This window comes from Symphodus melops (genome assembly GCF_947650265.1).
Source record: "Symphodus melops genome assembly, chromosome: 1".
Classification (NCBI taxonomy): domain Eukaryota; kingdom Metazoa; phylum Chordata; class Actinopteri; order Labriformes; family Labridae; genus Symphodus; species Symphodus melops.
In genome coordinates this window covers 53,894,314-53,914,619 of record NC_136691.1, presented here as the reverse complement: position 1 = coordinate 53,914,619, position 20,306 = coordinate 53,894,314, and the positions used below count along the sequence as shown (strand labels likewise).

The 20,306-nt window shown below is 43.0% G+C and overlaps 1 protein-coding gene across 1 annotated transcript in view; it reads left to right on the top strand.

Moving 5' to 3' along the window:
• The window catches only part of pcsk5b (proprotein convertase subtilisin/kexin type 5b), an 84,995-nt gene that overhangs the window by 45,916 nt on the left and 18,773 nt on the right, over positions 1-20,306 (top strand). Inside the window, exons 16-22 of the mRNA XM_079338404.1 lie at positions 313-397; positions 3,151-3,254; positions 4,220-4,358; positions 4,573-4,688; positions 15,282-15,381; positions 16,433-16,569; positions 19,511-19,711. Coding sequence (XP_079194530.1) covers positions 313-397; positions 3,151-3,254; positions 4,220-4,358; positions 4,573-4,688; positions 15,282-15,381; positions 16,433-16,569; positions 19,511-19,711 — 882 coding nt within the window. The remainder of the gene's footprint in view (positions 1-312; positions 398-3,150; positions 3,255-4,219; positions 4,359-4,572; positions 4,689-15,281; positions 15,382-16,432; positions 16,570-19,510; positions 19,712-20,306) is intronic.

The window sequence follows — 20,306 nt, the reverse complement described above, 5'->3', positions numbered from 1 at the left end:
CATTGCCTTTTGAAATATTCATCGTCGACATTCCTGTCCTTCCTCACCAGCTCTCCAACTCTCCAATCCTCTTTTTCTGTCCCTGCAGATTTTGGCCTTTTGACATTCCCACTCTTCCTCTCTGCTCATCTCCGCTCGCTCCCTCTCTCTCTTTTCTCCTTCTCCTCCTCCTCCTTCATGATCCTTGTTTTTCTCCTCTGCTCCGTGTCTTCATTTCAAATGCAACAAAACCTCTGCTTCCTATTATCCTCTGCATGTGTGTGTGTGTGTGTGTGTGTGTGTGTATGACTGGCTTCCTCTTGTGTTTTTCAGATTCCAACATTTGCAGGAGATGTCCAGAGAACTGTAAGAAGTGCACCTCCTCCAATATCTGCACAGAATGTAAACCTGGCATGAGGTGAGCTGGAGTCACTGAGTTTAAAGCACTGATCATTTTAATCTGACGACACGTGTTGCTGCATAACCTTCATTCATATTTCATCAATGCACACGAGAGCATTCTGCGAGAGTTACTGTTCAAACTTCGTCTCTCTACGTTTTCTAGCTGCATAAACAGTTTGGAGGATTTGTCTCGACTCTATCATGCATCAGGGGAAAGATGCACGGTGGCTTCACACCTTTTACTCTAAACAGGCCTGCATGAAGCGCTTTTTTTTTAAAGGTCCGACAGGGTAAAAAGAAATCCCCCTCACATCGTTTCTCTTTGATGGTAAGAGGATGGGAAGAGAGGGACGGAGACCTGGTGAAGAGGGCAGCAGCAGCATCACATCATCATTAATATTACATGATAACAAAATGTTTTTAAGAGAAAACATAAATTACAACATGCAGATTCACAGATAAAGTGCTGATCACAGATTATAATTCAGGAACACAGGCGCCGCCCAATTGTCTCCTGGTTTTTTTTTAGTTTTTTTTTTTAAGATTGAGCCACAAGTTTCAAGTGAAATGAACTCGGCCTTTTTCAATTCATGTTGGAGAAAGTTGCATGCAGACGGAGCAGCAAAACTAAATAAACTGAATAGGGAGGGCTGCGTCCAAAGACGTTTGTAGCTGTTTTAGAAAATGCATGCAGAAGATCGCGAGCTGCTTTCCCCCCTGAACTTTAAATTAGCTGCCTCTCCGTCTCTTTTTGAGCCGACATGCATCCACTTACTTTATGGATTCCACTTTCTGCTGTCAACAAACAATTCTGCTCATTATCCTGGGAAAACAAAGCGTTTTTTTTATTATATTTAAAAGATATACTTTCAAAAAAGGAAGGGGGGGGGGGGGGGGGGGGGGTCAGCACCGCGGCCGTGCTCAGGAAGTGGACTGGCACCTCTCCAGCTCCCACACACATTTCCAGATTTGGTCCACAGCTGGACTTGAACTAGCGACCCTTCGGTTCCCAACCCAAGTCCCTACAGCGCTGTGCGACTGCTAATCAAACCCGGGCCACGGCGGTGAGAGGCCCGAATCCTCACCCCGAGAATCTCCAGATAACACTTCTTTTCTCTTCAGAGAAATCTAGGAAAAAAAACCGACAGGTTAGTTATGAGCAGACCACGACACGCTACACTGAACCAGAAGCGTGATGTAAACAAACAAGAGGAGCTTCTAAACACCGGCTCTGTTTGGACTCCGTGACGCTCCGGTTCCTGTCTCAGAGGTGTGAAGTCTCCGCCCCGACAGGAAGCGTCCATCATGACTCTCTCTGCTGGTCTTCAATCACAGCTCGCTCCTCTGTCGCTCCACGCTCAGTCAGCTCTCTCTCATACTTGTACAAATATTGCAGGTTTTTTTTTTTTCTTCCCCTCCATTTGGCTCGAGTGTCAGCGTTGTGGTGTGCGGATAAAAAGGTTTTGTGTTCAGCCACTCTAACGCAGCAGGAAGATACTGTTTCTAATGTGGACCGGCTGCTCGTGTCACACGGCGCTTTGGGTTTGCAGCACGAAACCAGAGAAAACAGGGCTTCCCAACTGTTTTTCCTCCGGGGAGCTTTATTAGGGAACACGAGTCTCTCTCTGTGACCGAGGCGTAATAAAGCTCGAGTGTGCTGCTTTCATGCGGAGACCCACAAGAAGTGGAGCCGTTGCCCATTTTTGGGGTTGTGATGTTACTTTGAAGAACCTCTGATCTAAACCATTTAGTCACCCATGCAGACATGTTCCAGTTCACTTTGTGGCCACTTCCACAGCAGCCTCTTCAAACAACCACAAGCTACATTTGACCTGACAAAGGATCGAGTTTTTCAGGTCACGATGGAAACACTTGTGAAAAGTTTTAAAACAAATTGTGGTCTCTAACCCGGCTTTGAGTGCTCCATGTAGCCAGAGGTGGAGGTGGGGACACTTTGAAAGCCATAATTTGCTTTAAACGCTAGAGAGACCACAGTAAGACACATGCTCACACATGCACACACACACACACACACACACACACACACACACACACACACACACACACACACACACAGAGTCTCTGCTGTACCACTCAGTTCAGCGTTCATGCTCGGTCAGGAAGAAGAGAGGACCAGATGAGATTGTTTCTGGGAAACGTTAGCTAACGCAGACCAGCTGTTTTTCAGCTCAGTGCAGAAAAGCTCTCCAACCTGTCCCCACTTTGACTGCACACAACACACTTTATAAACTCCAAACCTACTGGAGGTAAGTTTTGGAGTTTATAAAGTTCTGTTCTGACCTCTACCTCGACATCTGGCATTTTCAAAAACCCGTCTATCCGTCAAAACAAAAAAAAGCTTGGGCTCGACTCCTCCTGAATCCCGATATCAGCAGAGCTGTGCAAACAAAGAGCTGGCTGCTCAGCTCACAGATCCTCAGAAGCTCGAAGACGCCAGCGCTCACAATAAAAGTCTGAAAACTTTAAATGAAGATGCGGCGGCAGATGAAGGAAGACGAGCGCAGTTCTCCGCTCTGGCTTTCATCAGTGCTTCACAAAGCGGCATGCCTCCGGTGTTCAAACAGACGAGACGTCGTAGAAGTGCAAATAAAGAAAAAGAAGAGGAAGCTTTTCGTCCTCCAGGAGCATCCACTTAGTGCTGCTTCTTTAACCCTCCTCTGAAACTCCCCTGTGCTTCTGGCTGCATCGATGTATTCCTGGAGGAGTCGATCACTATGTTGACATGTGTTCTGTTCTTTCTCTTTACAGTCTCCAAGCGAACAAGTGTCAGATGACCTGTGACGTGGGCACTTATTACAACGGCCACAGAAGGGCGTGTGAGCCGTGTCATCGGGCCTGTGCCACGTGTGCAGGTGGGACTGATGATAGCGTCACTGTTTGAAGGACATGATGGGTGGAGGGCGGTACGAACGGCTTTAAAGATCACAGTTATCCACCATCACATCGACTCCATGGATAGAAAACATCGGAGCGAACCTTTCATTTTGCATCGTGACTCTGTCAGGTTCACTCTCACTAGCTGAATGGCGTTTATGGTGTAGATCAGGCGTGTCCAAACTGCGGCCCGGGGGCCATTTTGCGGCTCTTGAGGGGACTTTTTGCTGCAGTTATTTTAATTAGCCTCATTAACATTTTCCACTTTATTTATTAGCTATGAAAATGAACCTTTGAATTTATTTTTCATTTTTTTTGCAAACAATCAGATGTTGTTTAACCATTTGATAACCTGAGCTAAACACAGAAAGCTTTTAAAAACATTAACCACGTTTTACAGACTTCATTCTGAGGGGAAAAAAAACAGATAAAGAAGAATGGAAAAAAGTGTTTGATTTTTTTTTTCTCTTGTCTTACTATTTTCTCACTTTAATTAGTTATTGTGTATGTACCTTATTTTATATAGAGGTCTAAATACAAACGGTTCCTTAAAAATTATTTAAAAAAATGAAAAAAGAACCTGTGGCCTGCGAGCGATTCTATTTTGATACCCTTCCCAACTTTTGACTGGAAACGGCAATAAATTTGTTTGAAACTGAACTGAACCAGACATTTACCTCTACAGTATACAAAGCCAGCAGTGAAACAGTCAAACATTGCGTTTATTGTTTTTGTTTTTGAACCATTTTCTTCTCCCCAAAAAGACGTGAAGGCAAATGTTCACATTTAATCAGCTGTTGTATAAATCATTTTAGTTTGTTTTAATGCAAAGTCCTGACATGGGGTGTTTTATTTTGAAGGAGTTTTAAACTTCTGTGTTTCTGAAGTAGCGGGAGGATTATGTCAGAGTTCAAAGTAAAGTTTGTGTCTGCTTGTTTTCCAGGCACAGGGATGGAGGCGTGCACCAAGTGTGCAGAGGGCTTCTTACTTGAGGAGTGGCGGTGTGTGTCGACATGCAGCGCTGGATACTACTTGTCAGAGCAGACCGCAGACAACGGGCAGGTTCAGAGGTCCTGTAAGAAGTGAGTCAGCACACCTGCCAACACCTCCACTTTCACATCTCCTGTCTGCAGAATAAACACGACGACCCAGAGCTGCTGCTGCGGCTGCAGCGAGTGAAGTGAAGCCTCTCCCAGAACTCTGCAACCAGCTCGAGCAAAAAGCTCTGCTCCTGATTTGGTCCAAACTTTCTACTGCTGCATCTGTATATTGAAGTCTTTGTATGCTTGCCGACAGGTGTGACCATAGCTGCTTAGAGTGCTCGGGGCCCGGCGAGAGAAACTGCAGCAGCTGTGTCGGTGGTTACAATCTGGAGGCGGGAGCCTGCGTGGTCAGCACCATCTGCAAAGATGGTGAGTTGTCAGCTTTCTTATCTCCACGACGCCTGAATGTGTGTTTGTTGCATCGTCTCTCACACGCCATTGTCCTAACACGTGGACGTGTATTCTGTGACCATAAAGTCCCGCGCTGAATCGAACCGGAGACGTATGAGAGCGTTTAATTCATAAGCTGTGTTTCTGCGAGAAGTTCTGCCAGCTTTTTAAAGAGCGACAAAACTCAAGGTTGCAGCCGCAGCGAGTCCCCTTTGTGTCTTCAGACGAGTTAAACGTCAGATCGTGTGAATGAAACGCGGGGCTTTGTTGCGTTAGATTCAACACTTGACGACGAAGAAGAAGAAGAAGACATTTAAAAATCATTAAAACAAACAATCGCAGAGAAAATATGTGAACAGAAAGAATCCCAAGAGAAATACGACATTCAGTAAAAGAAAGGAGCCGAAAAAACCCCCAAAACAGGCTGAAAAAGAATTATTCATAAATATTTGAACTGCATGCGGTGTTTTTTTATTTTTCATTAAAGATACTTTAATTCATTTATCTAAATTATGTTTTCTTTGCATGTTCAAGATAACAAGTAATGTTGCTCTCACTTAATGTGTAATGATAGTGACGCTTTGTGCCGTCTGTGTTGATTGCGAGCTCACAGGCTGGCTCCGCCCCCTCAGGGTCAAATCATCATTAAGAAGTCAAAGTGGAGGAGTCACCTGCGGCCTGTCTTTGTACTAACTCCTTGAATCGAGCTGCTCAGTGTGTTGTCACTCCGAGGCAGGAGGCCGTGTGTCCTTGCTTTCACTGTCGTGCTCTCTGTCCGAAGGCGTCGCTCACCATCACTAACATATCGTGAGCGCTGTGTGGGACCGCACACGCACAACTTCCTGCTGCTTTCACTTTTTCTCTTCACTTCTTCGTCGTCTTCGTTGCCTTGTATTCGTTGGAACGTTTGTTGAAGCATCTTCTTGTTCTGGGATACTTTCACTTCCTCATCGTCGGCGTTATGTCGCCGTCTTTTCTAAACTCTGCATGTTCCTTTCTTCTGTCTGACCGGCCGAGGTGATGCTCTCATTCAAATGCTTTGTCTTCTGCCTGTGATTTGATGCAACTTCCAGGGCTCCTCTTCAAAAAAAAAAAAAAAAGAAGTGGAGCCACCACTGGAAAGACGTTTGGCCTGTAATAAGAACAATAAAGAAGACCAATGTGTCTTTTTAGAGTGTGATCTTTCTGTTCAGAATAAAGTGTTCAACCAGTCTGTACATCAATCCTCCCGAACCGAACACACATCAGTTCACGTGATCAGAGAGAAGATGATCGTGTTAATCCGGCTAAAACCAGAAAAACCTGGTCGTCTAACTGGAGTCATTCTAAGTCAGACTAAAACAGCACTCCTGAATCCAGATCATTTCAGGAGGACTGATCACATCTCATCACGGGGGGGGGGGGCAGACGAGGCAACACAGTCCGTTACACGACACTGTAATACAAATATCTGCCTTCATATGATAGATAGATGGATAGATAGATAGATAGATAGATAGATAGATAGATAGATAGATAGATAGATAGATAGATACTTTATTGATCCCGAGGGAAATTCAAGCTACGTGAAGTTCAGCGGAAGCACAATGTAAAAAAAAAAAGAGCGCAGAAGAAAATCGTGACGTGCAGAAAACAGAACGCACGAATGAATCCGGGGATCGTAGCGGTCTCGTGCCCACAGTCTGTGCAGCAGTCACAGGATCCCCTCCCATCGGCGTAAATGGGAGAAGAAGTGATCCGTCCTTCGTCCTCGTCTTCGCAGGTAGTGACAGTGACGTGATATGTTTGTGTACGAGGACGAGTAACCTGTCACTCGACTTTACTGTGCGTGTGAAAGGAAGGATTGACTGTCACTTTTTACAGACTGGAGGTCCACTTTGGGTTTCGGTGATGTAAAATGATACAAATTCATGAATTTCAAAATCTTCAATTTTCTAATTGTGTGACGTTTGTTTTTTTTCTCTCTCTCTCTCTCTCTTTCTCTCTCTCTCTCTCTCTCTCTCTCTTTGTGTTGTTTTTTTTTTTTTTTTTTTTCCTCCCCCGAATCTGTTTCCTCTCTCTCCTGATGTGGATCCAATCACTCCACTGGACTACAATAATTATCCACCTCGATGAACATCACCTGTGATTGGAACAAAAAACTCTCCCTGTCACCTGAAACCTCTGCTGACCAATCACACGGCTCTGCCTGCCCTCTGCGTGTTTCCATATGTTTTTGAATGTGTGTTTCCACTCCCTCTCTCCCTCCCCCCTCCCCTCCTACAAACTCCCCCTGTATCTCCTCTTCCTGGTCTGTGGAAAGCAAATGAAGAATCTTGGGCGGAGGGCAGTTTCTGCGTGCTCGTTAAAAAGAACAATCTTTGCCAGAGAAAAGTGCTGCAGCAACTGTGCTGCAGAACGTGCTCGCAAAAGGGCTGACGGGAAGTTCTCGCTGGGCGTTAAAAAAAGGGAGCGCAGGGGGGGGAGATGTGAGGGCTCGGGGGTGGGGGGGGAGCACCCCTCCTTCTCAAACACCCCCCCCCTGCTCACTCATTCACAGTCACATAATTTATAAGAGAATCTGTGCCTCTTTACGGGACTGCATCGGAGGTGCGATGACAGGACTACAACAAACCTACCTTTTTTCTGTACTGGGACACACACACGTGGTCAGGGTGTAAAATGACTTACGGGACTTATATCAAGAACAAACAAGCAAATGAAACAAAAGTGAAAAACACACAAATGAACAAAAGTGTCGGTATTTTGTGACCAAAGCATCGATGCCAAAATAATTGAACCTTCTTTTTTTTGTTGCCAGTGTAGGAAGCTTAGCTTAAGTACAGGATCCACTCAGCCTGGGAATCTGAATACGTCTGTGTGCATTTTTTATTTTGGCTTCTCCTCCTTCTTCCTCTCCGTCTCCAGCGTCACCGATAAACAGATGGAAAGAGAACGTAGAAGTAGGGAAGGCCCAGGTTACTCTGCCTGTAAATATACATCAAAGGATTTAAAATCAAATGAAGCTGGCTCAGTGATAGTGAGAGTTAATGTCTGTCTGGGCTGACTTTAGAGGAGGTAAGACGAATTCACACACATGGACAAACGAGTGCGCCACACACACACACACACACACACACACACACACACACACACACACACACACACGCGTGTCCTAACCATGAGGCATAAATCAGCCACCTTCAGAGTTAGCTGCACACAGTGTCGCAAGAAACCGAAATCACCTCATTTCATTTATTTAAAAACACAAACCTGCCCTCTGAACACTGTTTGTCTGCATCAGTGTGTGTGTGTGTGTGTGTGTGTGAGTGTGTGTGTGTGTGCGTGCGTGTGCGTGCAGGAGAATGTCATTAATTCTTAATGTAAGCCCAGACAGCATTGATTCATTCCAGAGGTACTACAAGACGAGTCGATAGCCGTTCATTCTGGAGCTGTGTGCAGGAAAGGAAACCCTGCAGTGAGTCCAAATCAATTTGTGGTACTTGGGATGCACCCGTGATCATTTCTGTGTCTTCAAGCTCAAACTTTGGTCCCAGCCTGAGTTTTGAATCCATCCATTACTTTGAATGAGCTATTCAAAGCTGAACGCTTCAAATTGAACTCAGATTTTTTTTTTTTTTTTTTTTTTTTTACAGGGAACTATATATTTTTTTCTTTGTGTTATTTTCCCCTCTTCACATGTGACACCCTGATGAAGGGAATTTTGTCAAATTATTTTACATTTTTTCTTATCATTGCTAGGGTTGTCTTGACAACAGAACTTAAGACTTAAATGCCAATGAAACAATGTGGAAACCTATTTCGATATCACAACAACTAAAATAGTAAAAATGGCAACCGATATTGGCTAATTTCTTAAAAAAAAAAAAAAAAAAAAAAAATGGCAATAAGAACTCCTCCACACTGTCTGAATTTGCACAATACAAACATTTTTACAAGCGTTTGATGTGCTTTGTAGACAGAGTGCAGGTGTGTGCTTGCTATTCTTCTCTGTCGTGTCACAGAGTCGTGTTCTTGAAACGACAGCACACGTCGAGACGATCCATCGTTAAAACAACAGTTGTAGGATTGTTTAAAACAAGTGGTATCAAACATTTTGACGGTGCATCCCTTCATGTTACTGTTCTCAAATAAAAATAGAGGTTTAGAAGTTTCCGCTCTTTGTCGATACAGCTGAAGTACTGCTCTACACTTCCAACACAGAAGGTCAACGACGGGCACAGAAAATGTTCTTCTCATGTTTCAGCTGCAGGTTTCACGGCCTCTGACGGACGGACAGGCGGCAAACCGCTCAGGTGCAAATCAGACGTGACGCTTCGGCCTCCTCACACACAAAAAACAAAGGATTTAGTTTGACATTTAGCAGTCGGACATTTGTGTTCAGGCAGTCTGAGAAAATCAGTTAAACAAACAATCAATCAATGTTTTCTACTTTCATCAATTGTTGGAGCTAAAAGTGAACCCAACACAAACATACAGAAAAAAGAAAATGTTAAATGGTATCGAGTCCAGAACTCTTGGTGTTATTGGCTCGTTGATGTCAGTCGTCTGGTTTCTCCTCCTGTCCGTCTCTGAGCCGTTCCTCGTGAAACTCAAAGGTTATCCTGGTGGTGCTGGTTTCTAATAAAGAGCAGCGGTTATAATGTTTATGATTCCTCTTGTATTTGTGCGGGTTTTCACACCTGCAGCTTGAGCATTTACAGTGTTAGATGACTTGTTGTACTGTCGGCTGGTTATGGTTCTTGATGATTTGTAATAAAGATTGATGACTCCCCTGTTTTGGTTAACAAAAACTTATTCTTGGTCATTGTTTAAGATGACTTGAATTGACTTTAGATTTTGTGTGGTCGTAGGCGCACGAACCCCCCCCCTCCCCCTACCTCCCCCCCCTCGTATAAAAGCTGTTTTTATCGTGTACCTGTGACATATCTGTGACAAAGCATTATTAATGTTACTCAAAGTCCTAGTTTTGAAAATCTTTTTTTTTTTTTTTTTTTTTACTTAAGTGTTCTTATTAAAATGTTTAATCTGTTCATGTTTGTTTTTCTTTTCAGTCGCGGTCCAACCAGTCAGATTTTTTTTTTTTTTTTTTTTTTTTTTTCTGTATGTGCCACTTAATGTCGTTCCAAAGCAGAAGGTGCTCTGATATCACACACTACTCAGTTATTTAATGTTGAGATTCAAGAAAGGGAATAAACATCATTAAAATGTTCCTCATTGATTTAGAAGCTTTACATTTTTCAACATTTGATGAGAGATTAATTAAATGAAGCTCCACATGCTGCCGTTGGCTCTTTCATTACCAATTTCCAACATGCGCTACTCCGTCGTGCAGTACCACTCTGATCAATGATTGTGTTTCCACAGAGAGCGGTCCATCTCCATGAGCGCCAACCTGCGCCACTATCATCCGCTCCGTTTAAAATACAATCAAGCTGGACAGAATTGAACAAAGTCAGACCAAGAAACACACAGAGCATCCAGTGAAAACACAGTATACAGAGTCGTATCATATTTACCATCACTTCATCAAAGCTACCTCAAAACAGGCACCAAAGGAACAACAAATCAAACCTTGAAAAGATGAAGCGACGTGTTTGCACCTTTTTCCTCTGTATTCCCACTTGATCTGGTAGTTCACCTGTGAGGTGTGCACAGCTGCTCAGGAGCACGGCCCGCGCCCTCAAATGGAGCAAGGCCGTGGTGCTGACGGGTCGCAGTGTTTGGAAATTGGGAGTAAGAGAGACATGCACTCAACAACAATTAGATGAAGTAACGAATATTCTGGCCACAGGAGGTTCATTTGCTTTCTGACAGGTGAGAATTGAATGCCGGTTTCAGTCCAATCCTCCTTATTGGTATCGCACATTTGAAAAAATCAAAGTTGACCAGAAGACCACATAGACCGGCCAATGGGTCCCCCAGGTTTGAATCCGTCATTCCCCACTTTCTCTGCCCCAGGATTTCAACTCCATCCACTGTCTATAAGTACAAATACAAATCCAAGCAAAACACTGAAAGGTCATATAATGTAATGCAAAAGTACACTTTACTCTTTTACTTTCTCTGTGTCTATAGTGTGTCTATAGTCAGCTGCAAATATGATTTGACCCCAAATCAGTGGATAACTGTAGTATTAGATGTACTTAAAAACATACTAAAAGTTTACCAAAGTTTGATACCAAGTAAGAAAGAAAGAAAGGGGCCCCATTTTCAAAATGGCGGCCATCAGGTCCTTAAAATGACCATCACTCCTTTTTATTCCTCCGAGACCGGGAACACTGGTGCCTGACGCATGTTTAGGCCATGTGATATTCTCATTGGCATGTCTGCATGATAGATAAGTGATTACCATTACAATTGTATATTAAAGCTATTTTAATTTTGGCAACCATTCTCATTTAAATGGTGTTGAGTTCATCCCGTTGTTGCTCAGTGGAGGAGAGTGGAGTTATCAGTGTGATTTGTTTACTTCCAAAAAGTCCTTAATTCTAGGTTTGAGTTGTAACATTTCCCCTCCATAAGGTTTTCAGGGTTTTTATTTTATTTTTTAAAAGCACTTCCCTGTGGTGAAAAATTCACAATCTTTGATAAAGTGTGGGACTACCTGTGGGTTTAAATGGATGCATTTCTATTTCATACTCTCCTGGTCTGAGAGTGCAGGTATCAGGAGGTTGAAGGGTCGGGGAATTGGGATTCAGGACCAGGTGTGGTTGATGTCAGTAATACCGGCCAACAGAGATCTCTTCCCCTCTCTCTGACTGTCAATGTCCTTACAAGGTCAGCCCAGTCCATAACAGCGGAAAAGTTTCCCTCTCCTGAGTGTCAGACTCTTTCTTTCCCCTCCCCTTCATTCTCCCCCTGACTCCAAAGTGTCTGCTTTAGCCGAGTGGAGTTGTGCGGCTTTCCGTCCCTGGAGAACCTGGCTCCCTGTTTGTTTGCATTGTATGTGTGAGGGGGAGACAAACAGAAAGCCAGGGAGACAATTCGTGTATGTGTTGTGTGTACGTACGTTCGTGTGTGTATGTGTGTGAGGGAAAGTGACGGCGTTTATTCGGGGGCTGTTTGAATGGTTTCGGCAGAGCTGCACTGAATGGGAAGCCACCGCCTGTTGTGTTTGTACACAAAGAAGCTTTTTTGTTTTCAAAGGAACAATTGAGCTTTTCACAGAGAGCACAGACAACCTCGCCGCTGCCTTAAAGGATGCTCACACACACACACTGAGCTGTGTCCTTATGTCTGAGCCTGTGTCTGTCACCTTTGTCTTATACAAAGGTAGGATGGGACACAGTGCTGATGCCTCTTTTGTTCTGGCTTTTTTCAGCTCCATCACATGTGAGTCTGAAGGTTGATCTGTTTTTCAAGAACTTCTTTCCTAATCCTCTAAAAACTTTGGACACAATGGCTCATAAACATTCAATTCCTTCGTGTGAACACATTTTAAGTAACAATCAAGCTGATTTCACTGCTGCGTGTTAATAATACCTCTACCTGGTGTGCGACAATATGTTGATTAATCCCAGAGACTCAACGATTGCTTTGCCAGGTTCTGCAATTTCTGGCACCTAATCTTGATTTCCAGCCTACTTCATTTTGAAACAAGAAACTTTCCGGCCTCCCAAAAGCCCACGCACATTTTCAACATATTTAACAGGGAAGGATGCGGCTGGAGGAACCCATTTTATCTAACAATCTTGCTCAGTAAATACATTTGTTACGTCTCTGTTCACAGAGAGCGAAACACCTGCTGATGACGTTGTACCTGAAAGACAAATGATCTGTATCTCTGTATCTATTTTTTTTTAAAGGTTTCTTTTTGGACTGTTTATTCCTTTATTGTAGAGCCAGGACTGTGGATAGAGTCAGAAATCAGAGAGATTGGGAATAATCTTTATTTGTATAGCGCCAAATCATAACCTTACTCATTGTTACATTATCTACAAAGACCCAACATGAATAATCCATCATGAGCAAAGTTACAGGCAAGAAAAATGAGGCAGAAACCTGGAGCAGAATCAGACTCATGATGAGACTGCTGGGCTTGGAGAGCGGGATAGAGGGAGATGCAGGGAGATCAGCCAATGCAGCATGAAACATGTTCCTTGATAAAATGTTGTATTTAAAGAAGCGTAACTAGAAAAAAATTTCACTCTTCGGCCAAGAAAGTTGAAATGCTTCTGAGCATCAGGGGAGAAGATTAAGGGTGTATTCACACCAGAAAAGTCCTTTAGTCTGCTTTCTTTGGTTCGGACCAAATACAATGTTTCTTTTTTGGTTTGGTGCGGTTTGTTTTCATATTGCACTTTTCGCAAGAGGCCCAGAATTCATAAACAAAACCACATGTGTGCAAAGATCGTTCAATCATTGGATAAAAAGGTTTAGGGCGGGGTAAAGCCGTAATCGCAAGATGAAAGTAAACAATCATGGAGAACTTGCATGCTGCACTTGCTGTCCTGTTATTGAACAATTTAGCAACAATTTCATCCATTAAGTACAAGTACAAAAATATTTAATTGTGTGTAAAATGTAGATCTATGTGTGGGCAATCAACTGGTGTTATGTTGAATGTGGCCGAGGTTATAAATGACGTATGTGGCGCAGGGGAAAGGAGGAGGATCAGACTGCTGCAGCTGCTGTTCTGTTCATAGTCTGTTTGATTTAAATGTATCGGATAATAAAAGAACAGAGCGATGAAACACTAGTGAAAGTGTCTGAAAGATAGACTGAGGATTACCTCTGCGTCTTTTATCAAAGAAGTAGGCAATAGAAACAAACAAGAACACTGTGCTGCTAACCAAACAATTATTTCCCTTAATGCGCGAGGCTACGGGAGCCTGTGATGACCAAAAAGCTGAACGATTTTTAGAGCTGGGTCGGACTGAGGTCTGGTTGCTTTCACACCTCAAACGAACCGTACCAGGGTTCGCTTGGAAGCAAACCGAGACCACCTCTTCGGCTGGGTCTCGGTCCGGCTGTTTGGTGCACACCTGAGTTCGATGGTTTGTATTCACACCTACTCAAAAGGTCCGCACCAGGGTTTTAGTTCGTTTCAAGCGAACCAAACAAGTTAGGTGTGAATACACCCTAAGCTTTCTGTAAATCCATAAACAAATCCATGAGCACTGTTAGAAAATCTATGAGTACAGTTTACAAATCCATGAGGACGGTTTACACGGTTTACAAATCCATGAGCACGGTTTGCAAATCTATGAGCACAGTTTACAAATCTATGAGCACGGTTTACAAATCTATGAGCACAGTTTACAAATCTATGAGCACGGTTTGCAAATCTATGAGCACAGTTTACAAATCTATGAGCACGGTTTGCAAATCTATGAGCACGGTTTACAAATCCATGAGCACTGTTTACACGGTTTACAAATCCATGAGCACGGTTTGCAAATCTATGAGCATGGTATACAAATCCATGAGCATGGTTTACACGGTTTACAAATCCATGAGCACGGTTTGTAAATCCATGAGCATGGTATACAAATCCATGAGCACGGTTTGTAAATCCATGAGCACGGTTTACAAATCTATGAGCACGGTTTACAAATCCATGAGCACGCTTTGCAAATCTATGAGCACGGTTTACAAATCCATGAGCACGGTTTGCAAATCCATGAGCACGGTTTACAAATCCATGAGCACGGTTTACAAATCCATGAGCACGGTTTACAAATCCATGAGCACGGTTTACACGGTTTACAAATCTATGAGCACGGTTTACAAATCCATGAGCACGGTTTGCAAATCTATGAGCACGGTTTACAAATCCATGAGCACGGTTTGCAAATCCATGAGCACGGTTTACAAATCCATGAGCACGGTTTGCAAATCCATGAGCACGGTTTACAAATCCATGAGCACGGTTTGCAAATCCATGAGCACGGTTTACAAATCCATGAGCACGGTTTACAAATCCATGAGCACGGTTTACACGGTTTACAAATCTATGAGCACGGTTTACAAATCCATGAGCACGGTTTGCAAATTTATGAGCACGGTTTACAAATCCATGAGCACGGTTTACATTGTTTACTCAGTACCAACAGATTTGTAATTTGTAGGAACAGTATCATAAACGGTGTACATTTTTTAAACTGTAAACTCAGTTTGCAATCTTTGTGCATGCAGTCCCTCAGAGACCATCACGAATCCCTGATGCAGACTATAAACTGTCTGTATGGATCTTTAAACTGAGGAACCAGATTAACATAGTTACATTTTTCTTACCTGAACCTTTCACAGGTCCATCAGATCCCAGGAAACAACCGGGAATACTCTTTATGTTGGGAAAATTTAGTAAATAAAATGTATCAATTCATGTCCTTCCATACAATAGTCTTACTTTTTAAATGGAGCACCTTGGCACGTCACAACTTCAACTTAAGTTTTTTTGTTTTAAAAGAGGTAAACAAAGACATAGCAGATCTAGTAAACAAAGCATGGAGTCAAAAAAAAGGTAAGTAAAAAGTGGACAAGTTTGTTTTTTAAGAAGTGGATCTGGACTGAAGTAGCAGCAGGATTCAGGTCACGCTGTTATTTACTGTTGCCGTCTGTCTGCAGGACAGTACATGAGTCATGGAAAGTGTCACCTGTGTGATGCTACCTGTGCAGAGTGTTCAGGCCCGGAGAGAGAGGACTGCACCAGCTGCCCTGACACACGGTGAGAACAGTTACTGCTGGGTGGGACGTTCACTCATCCACTTCAGCTCAAATACTCTCAGAGCTCCTGACTCTATTTATATTGCTATATGTTTAAAGACATCATTTAATGATGTTCAATATTTTATTTTTTACTGTTAATGATGTCTTTTAAGGCTGCAGTGTGGGTGAGACAAAAACTGTCAGATCAAAACTTTTTCAGAAGTGCACTTATGCACTTTGTACAATATATTAGAAACCACTTCAGAAGCTCATCAGCATTAAGTGTAGGGTAGGCAGTTTGATTTGTTTAGCCTACTTTTTGGTGCCCTTCTGTTGGGGTGCCAAGTGTAATGAATCCGACCATAAAGATTAGAGCTAAACAATGCAGTCCATCGATTGGTCAAAGATACGTCACTTCCCCTGCAACAGCAGTAATAAAAGACGAACACAAAACTCTGCATGCTTAAATATCCTGTGGGTTTGGAGAGAGTCATTTCAAGACAGTTTTTTTTGTTTCTACAAAGCAACAACCCATGGACAGTTTTGGAGATGCAGACTCCTTCTGAAGAATCATTTATCTTTGTTCACTGTGTCACATTCTTCACCTTTGTTTAAGTAGTTGGCTGTCTACTCTACATTGTGATTTAGGGATGTGTAAAGGTATGGTTGGCTGTGGAAACAAGCAACATCAGCGTTGACCTTACCAAACTGTACTGTGCATTTTAAAGGTTTTACGCTTAGACAAAAGGAGATTTCTTTAGTTGGGAACAGTTGTATTAAAGCTCCTGTAAGAAACTTTCGGTTTGGGTCAGTTTTGGCGAGACCTGTGTACAAAGCAGTCATGTGGTTTATGTCTTGCACGGTAGGTCATAAAGAGGCAATTAAAATTTTAGGCTGGTTCATGAAGAGAAAAAAGTCCTCTCAGGAGCTTTAAGATAAGGAAACAAACTTTTGATGAATATTTTCATTTCTACTAAAGAATCAGTCAGTCTAGCTGTATATCTTCTACAATAGCAGGGTGGTGCTGAGTGTGCATGTTATTGTTAAACCTCATCCTCACCTACCTGCAGGTTCTATGATGAGGGGAGCTGCGTCATCCGCTGTCAGAAGGGGCGTTACGCGACGGGACGGCAGTGCCATTTCTGTCACCACACCTGCCACGAGTGCACAGACGAGGGACCCGACAACTGCACCAGCTGTGACAAAGGTACGTGAACATCAGCTGAACCTTCAAGCCAATCTCATCGTTCTATTTGACCTTTTAACGAAATACACATACAGCAAAAAAGAATATTTGCATTTATTAGGATAACATAAGATAATCCTTTATTCATCTGGCAAACAGAGACATTTACGATAAGTTCGTCCTAGGATTCGAACCTGCTACCTTTGGATTACTTCAGTAGCAGAGCTGATTAGAAAGGATAGCTAAAGAGCAACATGAAATATGGGTGCTGAGATTAGATTTTAACCAGGGCCGCTGCGATGAGGACCGTAGCCTCCACACATAAGGAACATGTCACACCCACGAGATCATACCCATCCCCACCATGGATGCTGCTCAGTACTTTTAGACAAACATGTATTGTTGCAATGTTTAGTATTTATTATATTGCATTTTTGCAAAGTCTAAAATCAGGATGGTAATCTGTGTCCCGGTATTCCAGAGCTCCGGCTGCTCTGTACGCTGAGGGACGAACTCATAAAAGAAGGGTGCAGGTTTTGTGCCTGCTAAACCTACGAATGAGTCAAAATGACAACGTCGAGTGTCATAAGACAAATGCATCAACAAGAAAAGCTCAGCACCACCACCACCCCCACGCATGCTAGCTCCTGCAGAGCAATGTGCCTGTGTTTATTGTGCATACTAATTAAACATTAAACTTACAATGTTAACCTGCAAGTAAGAAGCGTCCAATTCACAAATACTGGGGCACAGAGCCACGCACTTTAAATGTGGAAAAAAAAAAGTATGTTGAGAGTTGGTAGTATTTGTCAAACTATTAATTAACTATTAATATTCAAAGGTACTTAAGAGGTTTTATAGAACGAAAACATTTAACTCTAAATGAGTACAATACGGCCACTTTGACACGTGTAGATTCCTCTCTCTGTAAATCACAACAACGTTATTAATCTGAAACAAAAAGCTTGATTTAGTGCAGACAAACTATTCATACAATCAAAAGTACTCTAACATTTCTAGATAAATCCTGCGTGCCTTTGCCTCTCGTGTGACACAAGTAGCTATTTGCAGAAGCGTCTCTGCGTTCACTTAAAATCTCATTTATCACTCCCTGACTGGACTGTGAGTGAAATCGTGCTTTTCTTGTAACATCGCATGGATCAAGCCAAGGCTCATTTGTGCCGGACCCCACCGATCAATCGCCTAAAAGCAAATGGGTCTAATTAAAGCAATGATTCAGCCCGGGCGTGCTGATGGATGTGTTTCAAAGTGGAATCCGTCATTTGTTGGTTGTATCCTCACGCAGGGGTCAACGCACTTCTCTCAGGCGTCTGGGTCCAACGACTACTTTTGCTTCATTTCAAATCTCAACTTTTGTGATCCAGTGCAGTCGATAAAAAAAACAACAAGACATTTTTCATTAGTGTGGAAACAATCGTTAAGATAAAGCCCTGACGCCATTAGAGGCTCACAGCTGAAGAAATATCAGCGTGAAGGTGGGGGTAATAACTGTGTTTATCACAGTGTCACAGACAGTATTATGGCTGTCAGGGCGAATGTATTTACACTTGGGAGATTCTGTTACACACACACACATACACACACACACACAAACACACACACATTTAGTTACCAGACAGCCAAGGAGAAAATTAACACCAGATTTTCTTCTTCACACAGGCACACACACACACACATACACCTCTCACCTCACATGTGCACACACTCACACACGCATGCACACACACACACACGCTCACACACACACACACACATCTCTCACCTCACCTCACATGTGCACACACACAAACACACATACGCACACTTCACCTCACGTGCACACACACACACATCTCACTTCACCTAACATGTGCACACACACGCGCACGCACACACACGGACACACACACACACACACACACACACTCAATTAGCCGACAAGTTTGTCAGACTGTGTTTGTAAAATGTGGTTCCATTTAATTGCAGGTCTGTCTGAGGCTCAATGAGACATAACAATAATAACATGAAGAGACCCTCCATCTGTCTCCTGCCGTGTCATTCGTCTCTGAAAACAACCTTTCCTATCGTGGCCTATCGAACACACACACACACACACACACACACACACACACGCTGGTACATGCTAAGAAGATAACTGTTGATACTGACCGTTGATAGTCATGAGGAGTTTCAACCACCTGCTGCGTCTGGAGGGGCGAAAAATCAAAGAAAGGAAGAACGAACGAGAGAAGGAAGAACGAGGAGAGAGATAAAGAATAAGATCTTTATTTTAAAACGCTGAAACCCTAAAACATGGATATTAACATTTATTTCTATTTTTGGTGGAGACGAGCATGACGGCGTAACCTTTCCATGTTCTGCATGTTCCCTGATTTAGAGACAAAGTTGTGTTTTCATGAAGCTACGTGTGCATGACTCTTCGTCTGAGTGTGTCTGCGTTCTTTAGCCATTTTTTACAAATGCGCTAAACTCCTGAAAAAACTTTTTCCTGCCAGCTGCCCATTAAGATAAAATAAGATATTACTTTATTGATCCCCAAGGGGACATTCATTCAAAACAGAAAAGAATAGTGACATAAATACACATTTTGAAAAATAGCAATAGTAGATATATACAGAGGAATAATCACAAAACAACAGGACGTCAAGGTTAGCTGGCTGCGAGTTGGAGGAGATGCTGATATATTGATATCCTGTGACCGGTACATGTAGGTTCAAGGTTCAAGGTTCTTTATTTGTCAATTCCAAAATATGTCAGACATACAGTGAAATCGAAATTACGTTTCCCCTTTTTACATTGCCTCCTCAAACCCCCTCTGTTGTCCTACAGCTAACATGAGCTGTGAGCGTCATGTGTGAAACCGCCTGTGTGCTGAACAGCTTTTTCTGTGACTTCTCATCCTTCTAAACAGATTTGTCTTTTTCTTTCCTCCTCCGTCTAGATAAGTTTGAAGTGGACCGGTACCTCTATCAGGGTCAGTGTCGAGAAGTCTGTCCGCCGGGATTCTTCCACTCCAGATGGAGACGTTGTGAACCCTGTCCTGCAGAATGCATCATCTGTTCAGCAGCAGACCACTGCCTCCACTGTAACCCCGGACAAAGGGTCAAGAACGGCCAGTGTGTCCCACTGGAGTGCAGTCAAGGTGAGAAGTGAGACAGATTCAGTCAATAATACCGCGATGAAAATCTCCACGTTTCTGCAGCTCTGCAGTGAGGAAGTGGGAGACTTCTCAGAGCCTCCCTTCTCGATGTTAGTTCTCCTCAACCATCACACCCACCAGAGGAACGTCTCTGTTGTTCCTCACACATGAAGTAGGAATGACATTAAAGAAAAGGAAAACTCTCTCCGTTGTTTTCGTCCCCAAATTAAATTATTTCTCCTCAATTCAAATTCACTGACTCGTTTAAAACTTCAACACTCGACGTCTGCTTCACCGTCTTTATCCACACACTCGCAGTTCTCCCACTATTGAGACAGTTGATCTGTACGTGAAAATAAACACGAATGTGAAAAAGTGCACGATTATTAAATAAATGAAGAGTTCGGGGAGGTTTTTTTTTTTTTTTTTGATGGCTGCCAGTGCTGATCAGCGCCGCTGTCACAACTCAGGGCCAAATTTGGCGAACGACTCCTCAGGGAGCTCACATGTAGCACGGTGACCTGGTTTTTTTTGTTTTTTTTGGGGGGGGGGGGGGGGGGGGGGGGGTTCAGCAAGGATTAAAATTCATAAATAAAGT